The sequence below is a fragment of the Heterodontus francisci genome, chromosome 13 (assembly GCF_036365525.1).
Source record: "Heterodontus francisci isolate sHetFra1 chromosome 13, sHetFra1.hap1, whole genome shotgun sequence".
Classification (NCBI taxonomy): Eukaryota; Metazoa; Chordata; class Chondrichthyes; order Heterodontiformes; family Heterodontidae; genus Heterodontus; species Heterodontus francisci.
Genome location: NC_090383.1, coordinates 81080273 through 81099458, shown reverse-complemented (window position 1 = coordinate 81099458; position 19186 = coordinate 81080273). Strand labels below are relative to the sequence as shown.

Genomic DNA, 19186 nt, shown 5'->3' with positions numbered 1-19186 from the left:
TTCTTTCTCTTTATCAATTTTTGGTCATCCTTTGCTGGTATCTAAACTCTCCCAATCCTCAGGCTTATAACTCTTCTTAGCAATATTATTAGTCTTTTCTTTAATACTATCATTAACCTCTTTAGTTAACCATAGATCAGTCACTTCTCCCATGGAGTTTTTAATTCCCAATGAAATGTAGATTTGTTGAGAATTGTGAATTTTTTAAAAAAGTATTTGCCATTGCTCGTCAACTGTGATACCTCTTAATCTAATTTCCCAATCTATTTTAGCCAGCTCACTCCCCCATACCTATGTAATTGTCTTTATATAAGTTCGGTACACCAGTTTCGGACTTATGTACGTCACTCTTCAATTTAATGTGAAATTCTGTTGTGATCACTGTTTTCCAGGATCCCTTACTATGAGATTACTAATTAACCCTATCTCATTACACTAAACAAGATCTAAAATAATCTCTTCCCTAGTTGGTCCCATTACATTTTGTTCTCGGAAACTGTCTCAAGTGCATTCCATGAACTGGTCCTTCAAACTACTTTAGCCAATTTGATTTGTCCAGTCCATATGAAGGTTAAAGCCCCTCATAATTATTGCATTGTCTTTGTTACAGGCTCCTCTTATTTCTTGTTTAATACTCTGTCGGACAGTTTATAGCTACCGTTAGAAGGCCTATAAACTACACCCATCAGTTTTTTCTAACCTTTGTTATTTCTTATTTCCACCCATACTGATTCTTCTTCCTGAGCCAAGATTCTTCCTCACTACTGACCTGACCTTATCCTTTATTAGCAGGATGAACCCCCATCCTCCCCTCCACCCTTTTCCATTGTATCTGCCATTTCAGAATGTCAAGTACCCTGGGATATTTAATTCACAACATTGGTCACCATGCAACCACATCTCCGTAATGACGATTAGATCAAACCCATTTATCTCTATTTGTGCCATTAACTCGTTTATCTTGTTATGAATGCTTTGTGTAATCAGATCAAGAACTTTTGATTTTAACTCTATTATTTTTTCCCTGATTTGATCTTATTCACCGATGCGCAATTACCTTTAAACGTTTTGTCCCTTCCTGTCTCACACTGCTTATGTTTACCCAGTATGCTGCGCAGCTCTGTGGCCACGACTTTTCTCTTCAGATTTATAAATTTCACCTCACTTGAACCATCCCCATTCCTGCATTTTGTTTAGTTTAAAGCCTTATCTACATCTTCAGTTATACAATTCACCAGAACACTGGGTGGTGCCAGCCTGGTTTAAGCGGAACCCATCCAAATGGAACAGCTCCCTCTTTCCCCAGTACCAATGCCAGTGCTCCATGAATCAAAATCCCTGTCTCCCACACCACTATTTCAACCATGCATTCAACCTTGTGATCTTTTTGACCCTATGCCTATTTGTTCATTGCTCAGGCAGTAATCCAAAGATTACTACCTTTGAGGTTCTACTTATTAATTTGGACCTTTTTTTTGCTCTAACCTCTAAGCTGGAATTCCTAGGCACCTTTTTTAATTTTCTTATAATTTGTTGAAATATATTGAAATTGTGCCCACTCCTGCCAATCCTCTCAAAGCATGAAAATTTAACTGCACATATGCAGAGCTCTCTTGTTACTGGAAGGACTCAAATCAGAGTCAGGCAGTATAAACACACCCTTCAAACACTATACTGCAGTTACGAATCTCAGATCAATAGATACAGTATCGGTATTAGGGGAATGGTAACATCGTGTTAATGTTACTGGACTAGGCATCCAGAGACCTGGACTAATGCTCTGGGGACATGAGTTCAAATCCTAGCACGCCAGCTGGGGGAATTTAAATTCAATCAATAAATAAATATGTAATAAAAAGCTAGTCTCAGTCATGACGATCATGAAACTACCAGATTGTCATAAAAACCCATCTGGTTCACTAATGTCCTTCAGGGAAGGAATCTGCATTCCTGACCTGGTCTGTCCTACATGTGCCTCCAGACCCAGAGCGACTGCACAGTAACTGCCCTCTGAAATGGCCGAGCAAGCCACTCAGGTGAATCAAACTGCTACAAAAAAGATAAATAAGAGTAAAACCAGACGGACCACCCAGCATCAACCTAGACACCGGAAACAACAAAGGTATACCCTGGATATTCAACTCTGCAACATCATCCTCACTAACATCTGGGGACATGCCGAAGTTGGGCGAGATATCCCACAGCCTGGTCAAGCAACAGCCTGACATAGTCTTACTCACAAAATAATAGCTTATAGCCAATGTCCCAAACTCTTCCATCATCATCCCTGGTTATGTCCTGTCCCACCGTCCAGACAGACCCACCAAAGGTGGTGGCATAATCGTATACAGTCAGGCAGGAGTAGTCCTGGGAATCCTGAACATTAACTCCAAACCCCATGAAGTCTCATGTCATCAGGTCAACGTGGGCAAGGAAACCTCCTGCTGACTACCACCTACTGTCCTCCCTCAGTCGATGAATCAGTACTCCTCCATGTTGAACACCTCTTGGAAGAAGTACAGAAGGTGGCAAGGGCACAAAATGTACTCTGGGTGGAGGACTTCAATGTCCATCACCAAGAGTGGCTCGGAAGCACCACTGCTGAGCAAGCTGGCCGAGTCCTGAACGACATATCTGCCAGACTCTGCTTGTGGCAGGTGGTGAGAGAACCAACAAGAGGGAAAAACCTTTTCCTCACGAAAGCTACCTGCCCCAGATACATCTGCCCATAACAGTATTGGTAGGAGTGACCACCACACAGTCTTTGTGGTGATGTAGTCTTGTCTTCGCACTGAGGAAACTCTGCATCGTGTTGTGTGGCACTACCACGGTGCTAAATGGGATAGATTCAGGACAGATCCAGCAGCTCAAAACTGGGCATCCATGAGGCCATCAGCGGCAGCAGAATTGTATTTAACCACAATCTGTAACCTCATCTGTAACCTGCCATATCCCTCACTCTACCGTCACCAACAAGCCAGGGGACCGACCCTGGTTCAAAGTGTAGGAGAGCATACCAGGAGCAGAAAGACTGACGTGGTAGAAATAGGTTTCGATTCATGGGGCACTGGCACCAGTACTGGGGAAAGTGGGAGCTGTACCATTGGGATGGTCTTCACCTGAACCGTGCTGGGACCAGTGTTCTGACGAGTTGTATAACTAGGGTGGTAGAGAGGGCTTTAAAGTAAATAGTAGGGGGAAAGGATCATGTGAGAGGGGATGTGGTAAATCAAAGGGAAACGAGGTAATAGAGCAGGGTAGTGATTTGGGTAATGATAACCAGAGTGTGGCAGGAAGGGACAGAGCATATAAATGTAAGCCTGCACTAGCAGATAATGCCAAGGATTGAAGAAATGGTAAAAATACAGAGTTAAAGGCTGTGTATCTGTGCACAGCATTCGTAACAAAATGGATGAATTGTTAGCACAGATAGAAATAAATATTTATGACCTGATAGCTATTCAGAGACATAGTTGCAAGGTGACCAAGGCTAGCACCTGAATATTGAAGGGTATTCAACATTTCGAAAAGACAGGAAGCTAAGAAAAGGTGGTGGGATAGCTTTGTTAATTCAGGATGTCATTAGTACAGTAGTAAAGATGACCTTAGCTCGGAAGAGGGTAGAGATAAGAAATAGGAAAGATATGAGGGCACTTGGAGTAGTTTATAGGTCCCCTAACAGTTGCTACACTGTAAGACAAAGTATACAGGAAGAAATAAATGGGGCCTGTCAGAAAGGTACCACAATAGTTATGGGTGACTTTAATCTGAATGTAGATTGAGTGAATCAGATTGGCAAAGGTAGCCTGGAAAATGAGTTCATAGAGTGTATTTGGGACAATTTCTTAGAGCAGTTGGTTCTAGAGCCAACTAGGGAGCATGCTTTTCTAGACCTGGTAATGTGTAATGAGATGGGATTAATCAATAACCTCATGGTAAAGGAGCCTCTAGGCAACAGCGATCATAACTTGATAGAATTTCACGTTCAGTTTGAAAGGGAGAAGTGTGGGTCCAAGACTAGCGTTTTAAACCTAATTAAAGATAACTACAAGGGTGTGAAGGCAGAGCTAGCTAAAGTGAATTGGGAAACTAGGTTAACAGGTAGGACAGTAAAGATGCAGTGGCAGACTTTTAAGTAGATATTTAATAACTCAGCAAAGATTTATCCCAGTGAGAAAGAAAGATTCTTTGAGAAGGATGCATCATCCGTGGCTAAATAAGGAAGTTGAAGGTAGTATCAAATTAAAAGAAGCACCGTACAAATTTGCAAAGATTAATGGTAGGTCAGAAGATTGGACAGATTTTAAGAACCAGCAAAGAATGACAAAAAAGATAATTGAGGGAGAAGGTGGAGTATGAGAGAAAACTAGCTAGTAATATAAAAACAGATAGTAAGAGTTTCTTCAAGTATTTAAATGGGAAAAGAGTAACTAAAGCTAGTGTTGGTCCTCTAGGGAGAAAGTCTGGGGAATTGATAACGGAAAACAAGGAAATGGCAGAGGCATTGAACAGGTATTTTGTGTCTGTTTTCACTGTAGAAGACTTAGAAAACCTGTCAAAGATATTTGAAAATCAAGAGGTGAAAGAGAGGAAGGAACTTAAAACATGTTTTATCACCATTACCAGGGAAAAGATGCTGAGAAAACTATTAGGCCTAAAGGCTGACAAGTCTGCAGGACCAGATGGCCTGCACGTTAGGGTTTTAAAAGAAGTGGCTGCAGAGATAGTAGAGGCCTTGGTTATAAATGTCCAGAATTCCTTAGATTCTGGAATGGTCCCAGCGGATTGGAAAATAGCAAATGTAACACCGTTATTCAAGAAAGGAGGGCGTCAGAAAGCCAGAAACTTCAGAGGGAAGGGTTGGCATAGTGGTAATGTCAGTGGACCAGTAATCCAGAGCCCAGGCTAATGCTCTGGGGACATGGGTTCGAATCCCACCACGGCAGATGGTGAAATTGGAATTCAATTAATAAATCTGGAATTAAATCTAGTCTAATGGTGACCATGAAACCATGGTCAATTGTTAGGGCGGCGCAGTGGTTAGCACCGCGGCCTCACAGCTCCAGCGACCCGGGTTCAATTCCGGGTACTGCCTGTGTGGAGTTTGCAAGTTCTCCCTGTGTCTGCGTGGGTTTCCTCCGGGTGCTTCGGTTTCCTCCCACATGCCAAAGACTTGCAGGTTGATAGGTTAATTGGCCATTATAAATTGCCCCTAGTATAGGTAGGTGGTAGGGAAAATACAGGGACAGGTGGGGATGTGGTAGGAATATGGAATTAGTGTAGGGTTAGTGTAAGTGGGTGGTTGATGGGCGGCACAGACTCGGTGGGCCGAAGGGCCTGTTTCAGTGCTGTATCTCTAAACTAAACTAAACTATAGGCCAGTTAGCCTAACATCTGTCTTAGGGAAATTACTAGAATCCATTATGAAGGCGGTTATAGCAGGATACTTAGAAAAGCGTAATGGGATCAGACGGAGTCAACATGGTTTTGTGAAAGGGAAATCGTGTTTAAATAATTTATTAGAGTTCTTCGAAGAATTAACAAGCAAGGTGGATAAAGGGTAACCTGTAGATGTGGTGTACTTGGATTTCCAAAAGGCATTTGATAAGGTGCCACATCAAAGGTTACTACACAAGATAAGAGCACATGGTGTAGGGGGTAACATATTAGCATGGATAAGAGACTGGTTATCTAAAAGGAAGCAGAGAGTAGGGATAAATGGGTCTTTTTCAGGCTGGCAAGCTGTAACTAGTGGAGTGCCACAGGGCTCAGTGCTTGAGCCTCAACTATTTACAATTTATATCAATGACTTGGACGAAGGGATCGAATGCATGGGAGCTAAAAAAATTTTATTCGTACATGGGATGTGAACGTCACTGACTAGGCCAGCAGTTATTACCCATCCCTAATTGCCCTTGAGAAGGTGGTGGTGAGCTGCCTTCTTGAACTGCTACTGTTCTTGGGGTATAGGTACACCAACAGTGCTGTTAGGGAGTTCCAGGACTTTGACCCAGTGACAGTGAAGGAACGGTGATATAGTTCCAAATCAGGATGGTGTGTGGCTTGGAGGGGAACTTTCGGATGGTGGTGTTCCCATGCATCTGCCGCCCTTGTTCTTCAAGGTGGTAGAGGTTGCGGGTTTGGAAGATGCTGTCAAAGGAGCCTTGGTGAGTTGCTGCAGTGCGTCTTGTAGATGGCATACGCTGCTGCCACTGTGCGTCGGTGATGAAGGGAGTGAATGTTTAAGGTTGTGGTGGGGTGCCAATCAAGTGTGCTGCTTTGTCCTGGATGATTTTGAGCTTCTTGAGCGTTGGAGCTGCACCCATTGAGGCAAGTGGAGAGTATTCCATCATAGTCCTGAGTTGTGCCATGTAGATGGTGGACAGGCACTGTGGAGACAGGAGGTGAGTTACTCACCACAGAATTCCTAGCCTCTGACCTGCTCTTGTAGCAATAGTATTTATGTGGCTGGTCCAGTTCAGTTTCTGCTCAATGGTAAGCCCCCAGGATGTTGATAGTGGAGGATCCAGCGATGGTAATGCCATTGAACATCAAGGGGAGATGATTAGATTCTCTCTTGTTTGATATAGTTAATGCCTGGCGCTTGTGTGGCACGGATGTTACTTGCCACTTATCAGCCCGAGTTTGGATGTTGTCCAGATCTTGCTGCACCTGGACACGGGCTGCTTCAGTATCTGAGGAGTTGCGAATGGTGCGGAACATTGTGAAATCATCAACAAACCACCCCACCTCTGACCTTATGATGGAGGGAAGGTCATTGATGAAGCAGCTGAAGATGGTTGGGCCTAGAATACTACACTGAGGAACTCCTGCAGTGATGTCCTGGGACTGAGATGATTGACCTCCAACAACCACAATCATCTTCTTTTGTGCTAGGTATGACTCCAACCAGCAGAGTTTTCCCCCTGATTCTCATTGACTCCAGTTTTGCTAGGGCTCCTTGATGCCATACTCGGTCAAATGCTGCCTTGATTTCAAGGGCAGTCAATCTCACTTCACCTCTGGAGTTCAGCTCTTTTGTCCATGTTTGGACCAAGGCTGTAATAAGGTCAAGAGCTGAGTGGCCCTGGCGGAACTCAAACTGAGCGTCAGTGAGTAGGTTATTGCTGAGCAAGTGTCGCTTGATAGCACTGTCGATGGCACCTTCCATCATTTGCCACCAAGATAGAAAGGAGGTAAAGAGTCTACAAAAGGATATAGATCGGTTAAGTGGGCAAAGATTTGGCAGATGGAGTATAATGTGGGAAAATGTGAACTTGTCCACTTTGGCAGTAAGAATAGAAAAACAGTATACTATTTAAATGGAGAGAGATTACAGAACTCAGTGGTACAGAGGGATCTGGGTATCCTGATACATAAATCACCAAAAGGTTAGTAGGCAGGTACAGCAAGTGATTAGGAAGGCAAATGGAATGTTGGTGATTATTGCAAGGGAAATCAAGTATAAATGTAGCAAGGTTTTACTGCGGCTGTACAGGATCTTGGTGAGACCACATCTGGAGTACTATGTACAGTTTTGGTCTTCTTATTTGAAAAGGGATATAATTGCTTTGGAAGAAGTTCAGAGAAGGTTCACTCCACTAATTCCAGGGATGAAGGGCTTATTTTATGAAGAAAGGTTGAGCAGATTGGGCATATTCCCATTGGAGTTTAGAAGAATGAGAGATGAGGATGTTTGCTCTTTTGGGTGAGATGAGACCTAGGGAACACAGTTTAAGAATAAGGGGTCTCCCAATTAAGATGGAGATGAGGAGGTATTTCTTCTCTTAGTGGGTCATTAATCTTTGGAATTCTCTTTCCCCGAAGGCAGTGGAGGCTGAGTCATTGAATTTATTCAAGGCTGAGTTTTAGATAAATTTTTGATAGACAAGGGAATCAAGGGTTATGGGGGCAGACAGGAAAGTGGAATTGAGGCCACAACCAGATCAGCCATGATCTTATCGAATGGCGGAGCAGGCTCGAAGGGCCAAATGACCTACTCCTGTTCCTATGTTGCTATGTTCCTACCTGAAATCAGGTGCCAACTTGGTGATGCTACAACACAGGACTACATCCATGTTAAATGGCAGAAGCAGCATGCAATAGATAGAGCTAAGTGATCCCACAACCAATGGATCCAATCAAGGCTCTGCAGTCTTGCGCATCCAGTCATGAATGGTGATGAACAATTCATCCTCAATGATGGCGGAGCATAGCACCTCAGTGCAAAGGACAAAGATGAAGCATTTGCAACCATCCTCAACCAGCGAGTGGATGATCCATCCCACCTCTTCCTGAGGTCCCCAGCATCACAGATGCCAGCCTTCAGCCAATTCGATTCACTGCACGTGATATCAAGAAACAGCTGAAACCACTGGATACAGCAAAGGCTATGGGTCCTGACAACATCCTGGCTATAGTACTGAAGACATGCTCCAGAGCTAGGTGCACCCCTAGCCAAGCTGTTCCAGTACAGCTGCAACAGTGGCATCTACCCGACAACGTGGAAAATTGCCCAGATATATCCTGTCCACAAAAAGCAGGACAAATCCAATCCAGCTAATTACCGCCCATCGGTCTACTCTCAATCATCAGCAAAGTAATGGAAGGTATCATTGACAGTGCTATCAAGCGGCACTTACTTACCAATAGCCTGCTCACAGATGCTCAGTTTGGATTCTGCCAAGGCAACTCAGCTCCTGACATCATTACAGCCTTGGTCCAAACATGGACAAAGTGAGCTGAATTCCAGAGGTGAGGTGAGAGTGACTGTCCTTGATATCCAGAAAAAATTTTACTGAGTATGGCATCAAGGAGCTTTAACAAAATTGAATGGGAATCGGGGGGTAAACTGTCCACCGATTGGAGCCATATCTAATACTAAGGAGCTGGTTACGATTGTTGGGAGGTCAATCATCTCAACCCAGGACATCGCTGCAGGAGTTCTTCAGGGTAGTGTCCTGGGCCCAACCATCTTCAGCTGCTTCACCAATGACCTTTCCTCCAACGTAAGATCAGACGTGGGGATGTTCGCTAATGATTGCACAGTGTTCAGTACCATTCACAACTCCTCAGATACTGAAGCATGCAGCAAGACCTGGACAACATTAAGGCTTGGGCTGATAAGTGGCCAGTAACATTTGTGCCAGAAAGGTGCCAGACAATGACCATCATCAACAAGAGAGAATCTGACCATTTTCCCTTCACATTCAACAGCATTACTATCGCTAAATCACCCACTATCCACATGCTGAGGGTCACCATTGACCAGAAACTTAACTGGACCAGCCACATAAATACTTTGGCTACCAGAGCAGGTCAGAAGCTGTGAATTCTGCAGCGAGTAACTCACCTTCTGACTCCCCAAAGCCTATCCACCATCTACATGGCACAAGTCAAGAGTGTGATGGAATACTCTCCACTTGCCTGAATAAGTGCAGCTCCAACAACACCCATCAAGTTCCAATTCTGCAGCCTCTACCCTCTAGAAGGATAAGTGCAGCAGAACCCCACCACCTGCAAGCTCCCTTCCAAGTCATACACCATCCTAACTTGGAACAATATTGCCACTCCTTCACTGTCGCTGGATAAAAATCCTGGAACCCCCTCCATAACAGCACTGTGGCTGTACCTACACCACATGAACTGCAGCGGTTCAAGAAGGCGGCTCACCTCCACCTTTTCAAGGGCAATTAGAAATGGACAATAAAGGCTGACCTTACCATTGACTCACACACCCCACAAATGAATAATAAAAAAGTATATACTAATGTCAACCAAAGTATATATTTGATAAGTGAATATGTGGTGAGGATGTGGTAGGAATATGGGATTAGTGTAGGATTAGTATAAATGGGTGGTTAATGGTCGGCACAGACTCGGGCCGAAGGGCCTGTTTCAGTGCTGTATCTCTAAATCAAATCAAATCAATGGAAAATTCCAAACCATTTTCTGTCTATACGTATTGTGTTCATTCCCATTAACAGCAGTATTATGCCAAATTGGTGTTTTTATTTTATTGTGTTTATAGTTCCGATTTCTGTTGGCTATTTGTATTTGAGTTTTTAGTCCAGATATTTTTCCTCATTCAGCATTGTTACGACCATGTGGGAAAGAGGTCTAGGGTTCCCTTTCAGCCTTTACCTGGTCCTACTGTAGCAGAAGAAAAATAAGGTGGAAAGGTTAGAGGCAATATCTGAAAAGTTTTCGTTGGGGCCCAGTATTCTTCTTAAACCTTGTTCACCGTAGGAGACTTTTCTCTCTTGAGGTTCATGTGTCTTCAGTCGGTTTTTGGAGTTCCGTGAGAACGAGATGGGAGCAGACAGGCAGGCTGTGGCAAGCCAGCCAGGAGTGGTCTTTTCAATCCAGGAGCAAAGAGCTTTCTGCCAGTTCAAAACTGTACAATAGCCAGTTAGTCATGTGACTAACCGGTCTGACCACATCTGTTTGTGGATAGAATTGGAGCAGGGAATAGCTCCTTTGTCTACAAGCACTGTCTGTTAATATGCAAAAATGTCTTCCAGCCAGGGGCCTGGCAACCCCTTGTAACAGGCCTTCTCTTCTTCCCATAAGCTATTTGAAATTTAATGTCCATGTGGTGAAATTAATATGCCTCATTCTTGGCAGGTGGGGGCCTGCATGACAACATCTTAAACTACTCCCATGGCTGAGCCTCTATTAAATTGGAGCATAGGGGCATAAGCCATTCAGGGACTCATGACTGATCTGTACTACTTGTAACAAATTAAATTTCTGCTTCATAGACACAGACTATCAGTAGCGTGTTAATTTTACATACTATAAACAGCACTTTTACATTGTAAGAATATATATGAAAAAGTTATTTTGTTAAACTTATGTTAATGGTGATTTGAGGCTCACTGTTTGGTCAGACTGAAAAAAACTCTTCTTTGGCAGCTGTCAACTGAGACAATTAAGCTTCAGTTTTGCAGCAAGAACCTTTTTGTGCTGAGCACATATCAACAGTTCATATGTTTACTCAAATATAAAAGAGGTTCTGTTTGAAAATTGCTGGTTCCAGTTCATTCTCAGATGACAGTAAAAGTTAGACACATAGAGGATTTGAGAACAGAGCACATATCCAATTGGGAATGCATGCTAAAAGAGTTTTGTCATTGTATTTGTAGAAACCTCAAAACAAATCCAGTACAACTGGAAGTTTTCAGGAAATCTAACTTGTGAAACAGGAGAGAAAATGTTAGGGACATTGGGCGCTGGCAGAGCCCGTCCCGATCTTGGCGGCAGTGGCGAGGCCTGTGTTGACCGCTGTCGCTCGGTGACGGGACCCGGATTTGAATATGCAAATGGGCACTTATCATTCATTAATATGCAGGCCACTCCAATTCAGGCAGCAGGTTGTGATCTTCATCCGGACATGCGGCTCTCGTGCCTTCACTTTCACGTCAGTGAAAAGCCGGCGGCACCGAAGTGTCAGTCCTCGGAGCATGTGACGGTGGGTGCGGGCTGCAATGTCTGGGTTTCAACACTGTTTGTAAGAAGGGAGGTGGGTGGGGGGCTGCAGTGTCTGGGTTTCAACTCTGCAGGTAAGAAGGGAGGTACCCCGTGCCCTTCTTCCTTAAAGGGGTTCACTCTGCGCTTGCTAACGTTTGGTGGGGGGGTGTTGTTAAGGGGGCTGACCCTGCAATTGGCCAACACTGTTTGAGGGAGGGGGGAGCAATAGCACTCCATGACCCCGTTGTGTGAGTAGGGGTCGAAGGTCATGTGGCTGATGGTTGCATCCACGCAATGTCAGTAACATGACTGTGCTCATGCTGCTCCGCTCTTACGCAAAGCTAAGATAGACAGTGTCATGCCATGCCATATAGGTGATGACGGATTGCAGCTGAGGCACCAATTTACATCACTGTCTGTCCGGATAGATGCCATTGACCTAAAAAAGAAAGCAACCTCACCCACATCTCTGTGCACTGTTGAATGATGACCTGCAGCCGATGGGGTTTGCTGGACACCCTATGCCTGTGGCCTTCAAAGTCTCCGCGGCTCTTAACTTCTACGCCTCCGCATCATTCCAAGCACCTACTGGCAACCTGTGTGGCGTTTCACAATCAGCAAAGCACCACTGTATCAGGGAGGTCACCGATGCCTTGTACAGGAGGGCCGGTGACTATGTTCGCTTCACGACGGACCCTGAGAGACTGGCCTAAAGGGCCGTTGAATTTGGGACCATCACGGGATTCCCACAGGCACAAGGGGTCATCAACTGCACACATGCGGCCATCAAGGCTCCAGTCGGACAACCAGCCACATTCCTGAATAGAAAGGGCTTCTACTCACTCAACATGCAGCTAGTCTGTGACCACAGGAAATGCTTCATGCAAGTGTGTGCTCGCTTTCCAGGCAGCTACCATGACTCATTCATCCTGCGCCAGTCCCAGGTGCCAATGCTCTTCACTGTAGTAGCTCAGATCCAGGGGTGGATTCTTGGGGACAAGGGCTACCCCTTGCAGACATAGCACCTGACGCCAGTGAGAAGCCCCACCAGCGATGAAGAGGAGAGATACAATGCCTGCCACGTCTCAACACGAGCTGCCATCGAGCAGGCCATCGGCAGGCTCAAGATGTGCTTCTGCTGCCTTGATAGACAGCTGGGGCCCTATAATACTCACCAGAAAGGGTTGTGCACATGGTTGCTCTATGCTGTGCTCTGCACATCTTTGCAATACTTGGTGGGTGGCGTTGCAGGATGATGAGACACGGGAGCAGGAGACATCCTCGGACGATGAGGACACAGAGGAAGTGCAGCAGCACATCTGCATGGGAGGACGAAGATTATCGAGGCATCGCAGACAGGGTGAACAAAGAGCAAGGGATGCTCGGCAACACCTTATTGCTGAGTGCGTCCACTATCCCTGAGGTGCAGAATATGCTCCCCATGTCACACATCACCTTCATCTGGTAGGCAGTCTTCTGCAATTGTGACATCTGTGTCTCCACCATCACTGGCAGCAGATGACTGAGCCGTTGCCCATGTGACTGCATCCGTGCAGTGCCATATCACACATACATTGGCATTTCTCTCAGGTCAATGATGTAATGGTAAGAGACATAGTTAGCACATGCTGGCATGCGTCATTCACACAGTAAAAAGGAGACACCTGTTAGAAAAACACATTTATTGAGAAGTAACCAATACATATATGTTTCACCTGTGGTAAGCCATTTGTGTCTGGTGTCTTTTTTAACCATTTGCAGGGGCTCCTTCACAGTGCAACATCTGCGCTAGCAGCTTGACTGGAGGCAGGCAGCTGATCAGGGCACCCTTTGGCTTTGGATGACTTGGGCAGTCGTCCTCTGGGTGCACAAGGCCTGGAGGGCCCCAGCTGCCTGAGGGCCTTCTGCACCAGTGCAGGTCCTATCAGGCGTCGTGGCTACTGGAGGCGGACTCACCGGCGGGAGGGCTGAGGAGCCGGTGTCCACATTGGAATCATCCTGAGGGGAGACCCCAGATATGGACCGCTGGCTCGCCTCCTCCCTCTCAAGGCTCGTAGGAACCTCGCTACTCTCCTGAGAAGGACCAGGAGCAGAGACACTCTCCAGGCCCCTCGTCTCTCTCTCGCATAGCCACTGCTGCATCCAGCTCATGGCAGAGGCAAGGGTTTGCAGATCAGCGTGCATCTGTGGAATGTGGCTCTCCATGAGGGTCGCCATCCTCTCCATGGAGGAAACCATGCGCTCATTTGCCTGGGACATGGCACCTGTCATGGCTTGAATGGACTCCCCCATCGTCCGTTTATGGCTGTGCATGGCCTGTAGCATCTCTGCCAGATGTTGCCTTACCTCTCCCTGCAACTCCAGCATGCCCTGTGCTGTCAACACAAGAGGGTCATCATCAACCTGAGGAACAGCATGGGCCTGGCCACCCACAATCCTCCGACTGTCAGAGACCTCGGCTGTCTCAGCCTCAGCCAGCTGTTCGGGCACGTTTGGTGCTCTACCAGCTTGTGACCCAGACGCTAAAACAGAACGGATTGCCACCAAGGTGAGTGTCTCTGCGCTAGTGGATGGTGTGGGAGTGTCATGGGACAATGCGTCCTCTGAGACTGTCAACTCCTCAGAGATGCTGGCACTCTCCAGGGGCCCCAATGCCACCTCGGAGTGTCGCCCTGCAAGATACAATGTGAAGAGCACAATTTTAGGTTCACTGTGTACATATCACTAATATGACAGCATTGGGTCCACAAATGAAATATTTCGAATAATCATTGCATTTGTCAAAGAGATGTATGTTCGCCTGGGAACCCAAGCTGCACGTCTGAAACGGAAACTCCTCCCTGACCGCCACGTAGTTCGAGGGCCTCCTCCTCAGCCTGGGATAGTGGTAGGATGTCCGGCACCCCTCCGCCAGTCCTCGAGGACTCCCTTGCATTGTACGCCCTCTTTGCCTGGAAGAGCAGGGATACAGATGTATGACATTGCCATACAGCAACATGATGCTTTGCACAATAGGGGCTTTACAACAAAAGGTGGGGGACAATCAGTCTGTCATATGGACTCAGCCTGTCATGTAGGTGCCATGTTCTGGGGTGCAAATGAGGGTGAATTCTTTCACACATACAGCCACCTATGTGGCATCAGTCCTCTCTGCCCAACCTCTCTGTCTTTGACATGATGGTGGCACCCATGTGCCACTCTGTGGGCAAACCCAGGTCAGATGGGACCGCAAAAAATAGTGCCACTTTTCCCGTGCGCATGAGATCACTCATCCTCTTGCGGCACTGGACCCAGTCTCGGCGGGTGACCCCACGGCAGCTTACCTCCTCTGCATTCTCCATCCAGGCTTGCTTGGTCAGGCGGGAGGACCTCTTCTTGCCATCGCTGGGGAAAAGGACCTCCCACCTTGCCCATTCAGCCTGGAGGAGAGTGAGCAGGGAGGCATTGCTGCACTGTGGGGCCACTCTTCCTTGCTCCCCTGTCATCTCTTGTGCCTTGCTGGGGTCTTGGTTTCCAGATACGGATAAACAGCTCCTGTGCTTGCTTGCTAGCTCCAGCACCAAGGTTTCTAAATGGATTGTGAATGACTGCAGGGCTTGCTGCCATTTAAATATGGAGCCAGCACCTGCTGACTTGTCAATTGACGCCGTTTATTGCCCGCTTTTTGTTCTAACACCAAACTGGTTATCATGGATCTTTTCCCTTCTCACAACTTTGGTCCTGTTTTGACACTTCAAGGCCTGTTTTGCTATTGCGCAGCTGATACCCTGTCCATATGTATATATTCCATATTGACAATGAGTGTTAATGCCAAACCCCAGCAACCATAGTCACATCTGTTTGTCTCCCAAGCATAAGCTTGTATCTGGGGCTACTTGTGCACAGCTTATTACCAGAGGATACCTTTAACTAGGCTTGATATGCTGACATACTTATGTTTGCAATTCCTTGGCACTGCTTTGTTCAGTCACTGTAAGTAGTACATCAAAAGTCAAGGTTTTACACAATGTAGCCTAAAGTTTTTTTTTGTATTTTTAATTCAATGCAATCTTGTATGCTGCTGCTTTTGACATGCTTGAAAACTATTTATAAATGATGCCTTAGAGCAGGCATCAAATAAAGAGGGGGGGAGAGGGTTAAAAAAAACTGCTGCTATTCATAATTTTGTGCTAATGTATTTCAATCTGCAGAAACATATTGCTGATACAACCTAACCAATTCAAGGTCAGAGTGCATTCTGCTCATGACACACCAAAGTAAGAAACCTAACTGTATTAAGTGCCTGAATTTTCATATTATTTTGCCTATTAATCTTTCAGCAGCTTTTGGTCAGATAAAGTTCAGTGGTTTACATACAAATGAGAAAAGAGACAAAATGTGGTTAACTTAAAGATGTATTGGCATAATTTGTCTTCTTTGTTAACATGAACTTTTAAGACTGTTCTTTCAATTTAAAAAAATCAATTAATCTAAATTCTTCAATGAAATTATTCCCTTAATAAAATCTCATCTGCAAACTCCTTTAATGATATTATCAAGAGGACCTTACTAATACATATTGTATAATAACTGAAGGCTACATTTCTATTCAGCTTCATAATAAAGATATTCAGATATTATAAATTTGAACATGAAATAATTATAGATCTTTGAATCCTGAGGTATGTGAAACTTCCTTAAATACACATTTTTTTTAATTACATGTATTATGGGAGAGAAATTGATGTGTGGCCCTGCTTCTGTTGCTATCAATGCCACACAGGTAATGGCCCGCAGTGCTGCTTGCCCCCAGGGAATTGACGTAAGTCTATGTATGCGAACAAATTTCTCCCCGCTTTCTGTTTTGGTGCCCATCACAAATGCTGGTAAGAGCACAGATAGGAAAAAGCAGTTAATTTCTACACTTTGTTTTAGTTTTATGCTGACATAATTTATTTTAACTTAGATAACTGTTGTGTCTTCTCATTCTCCTTCACTTCTGATTTTCTATACGAAGATCTTGAATTTGGCAAAGATCACAGCAGAAGATGTTCACCCACTAAAAACATGTCCTGTCTGTCATATCACATTCTATTCCAGGCACATTCTTGCAATTGGATCATCCACAATCTTTTTCCAGCAGTCTTTATATAAATATTAAGAGAAAAATTAAGCATGAATGTGGAATGTACAGAGCACCCTCTCCCCACTTTACGAATTATTCTGCCAAGAGTCAGAAGGCTAGAAATTGGTGTGTGGCGTTTTTGGGCATGGAAGTCACGATTCACAACCTGCCCGCACCTGTTGCTGTGGAAGTAGGCAGCATGCAAGTTTGGTGCTGCTCCCTCATTTACCTGATTGTAGCATGGGAACTAAGAGAGAATGTAAAATAAAAGTTAGGGCAGATATTATTGTAAGGAGGGAGCAGTGACATATGGTCCAGCTGGAAGGCTGGAAGTGGGATAGGTTGGCCAAGTGGGACTGGCACGTCTGGAGTGAAAGCCCAGGAACAGAGGCAGAGTAGACTACAACAGGATGGCCAAAAGAGGAATTGGGGTAGGCTGGTCCTAGTTGGCTAAAAGATCAGGGCGTGGTTGGAGGGGTGCGCGAGGCACAGCAGGGCCCAGTAGGAAGAATGCTGTTGGTGCGGTGATGTATCAGAAGAATCATACAAAGTTTTAAATATATACCTTCTGGATATTTGCCTTCACTTTTTGAACCTCAATGAGTCACATTTTCGCACTGATACTCGTTTCACTGAAAGGGTCCTGAGATCCAGATTCCTCATTTACTAAACAGCCTTTTGTCATTTGTTGTGAGAACAGAGTTCTTTGCTTTCACCCTAACAAAAAATAAGATAAAAGTTCCCTTAAGTGTGTTTTCATGAGCAGAAAGAAAAGCCCAAATAAGTAAAACTTACTAATTGAAATAAAATAGATGGGCTACCATCTGTTGATTGACAGCTTCCTGATGAAGCTTTGATGCTGGTATTTTATGAAGACTTTGGATTATTGTGCAGTGCTGATCTGCAGTCGTCATGTCTGATATAAGTGTTTGCAATTCCTCGCATATTATCAGCCAGACAATATCCAACTCGGTTAGAGTAAATCATCTCCATCAACATAGCTTTGGACCGTAATGTATCCAGAATATGTTTTCTTTGCAGCCTGCCAAACAATGCAACAAGATTGCAGGTGGAAATACAATTTAAACGGTTAAACTTCCTGACTGGCAAGTAGGTTCGAGCTTGTGTTGATAACTGCCACTATTAGATTTTCTAGGTAACTTTGCCACTTGTTTGCTATAGTGATGTGAATGGAATTTCCAAGCCAAGTAGCTGAATGTTTATAACCAAAAGCATTTAACAACTCTTTTATAGTGGGTGTGGAGCATCATGATCAATATTTCTTGACAGATTTATTGAGTTGCTCATCACAGTACTGAAGGTAATAGACGAGTCCTATGTCTACTGTCCAATTCTGTTTTTATCTCCCGGCAGAGACAAAGTCTTGGCTTGTCTTTCACATGGCACATTAACTACTCTGTAGAAAATGTCACTTTTGATGACAACCATTAGGTTCTTGATGAAAATGAACAGTATGTTAAAAGAAGCTTTCTTGAAGAACCCCTACAGTTGTTGTGATGCAACAAATGCGCATTTACTAATACCTAGTACTTGCATTTTCTCAAGAAATGACTTACACAGTTCAGCAGATCACCGTCTATACCTACAGAATGGCAGCTGTTAAATGGTCTTGTTTTACTGTACCACTTGGTACAATATTGAATGTTAACAACCAAGGTGAGTGGAAGACAGCAGTTATACTTGTTAACTCCATATCAATCGTGTTTAATTATATTATAGGTGGAGGGCTATAATTGGCACTTGAGCACATATAAGGGCCGGGAATTTGTGTGGCCCCCTGGGTCGGGGTCTGAGGTGGGGGGGCACGGAATATCGCGACGGGCATGGGGCAGAGGACCCATCGCCAAGCGATTTTTCCTGGGGGCAGGATAGGCCGACAATGGCCTTCCCACCCAAAGGCTAATTGAGGCCCTTAAGTGGTCTATTAAGGGCCTCTTCCCACCACCGATGGGATCGCCTCCACCGCGCAGGGAGGATACCTTGTTACACGAGGTGTCCTCCCTGCAGGTTTGTGGGGGTGTCCTTTTTGGGCAATTTGTGGCCCACAGAGGACCCCCACCGGGAGCCACCTTACCACCCGGGACCCCCTTCCCCCTGGACTGCACCAACACCCACTTTCGCCAGGGACTTCCAGACTGGCCCTGGCAACCCTGCCTCACGTACCTTTTCTCCGGGGTTCCAGCGCTGGGCCTGGGTCTGAGGCCTCTGCAGTACTGGAATGCATATGGAGGTGCCCTATAAAACAGCCCGGTGAGTTTTAAGGATGATTGCTGCATGGTGCACAAAATTTATCTTGCAAAGCGGTATCATTATAGAGGCTAAAGAAGATAAGGCCCCTGGGTATAGCAAGAGGACCACCAAAAGGGGTTGGCGCAGCAGGAATTGGCAGCAGACTCCTTTGCTGACTGCGAGAGAAATCGGTGTAGCTCATAACTTACAAATATGCTCACTGCATTAACAGTCGTATCTATAGTTTCCCCATGCCTTCTGTGCGTGTGCCTTCATCAACAGTTCCTTCTCTTTTCAACACCAATCCCAAATATGTTATTCATGGCATCTGATGAAACCTGCTCCCAAATCTTTGCAGGA

General features: G+C 45.1%; 1 protein-coding gene and 1 long non-coding RNA gene across 4 annotated transcripts in view; one reads left to right on the top strand and one right to left on the bottom strand.

The window, feature by feature from the left end:
- LOC137376455 (uncharacterized) overlaps positions 1-19186 on the bottom strand; it is a 125812-nt gene that overhangs the window by 48271 nt on the left and 58355 nt on the right. Inside the window, exon 3 of the long non-coding RNA XR_010976223.1 lies at positions 17142-17293. This is a non-coding gene — a long non-coding RNA (uncharacterized lncRNA). The remainder of the gene's footprint in view (positions 1-17141; positions 17294-19186) is intronic.
- Positions 1-19186, top strand: part of LOC137376453 (G patch domain-containing protein 2-like) — a 331069-nt gene that overhangs the window by 259160 nt on the left and 52723 nt on the right. For 2 of the 3 annotated variants that reach the window (XM_068045052.1, XM_068045053.1), the window contains exon 9: positions 15663-15728. The exons of the other annotated variant lie outside the window; for it this stretch is intronic. In XM_068045052.1, the coding sequence (XP_067901153.1) occupies positions 15663-15728 (66 nt within the window). The remainder of the gene's footprint in view (positions 1-15662; positions 15729-19186) is intronic. 3 annotated transcript variants of the gene reach the window in all.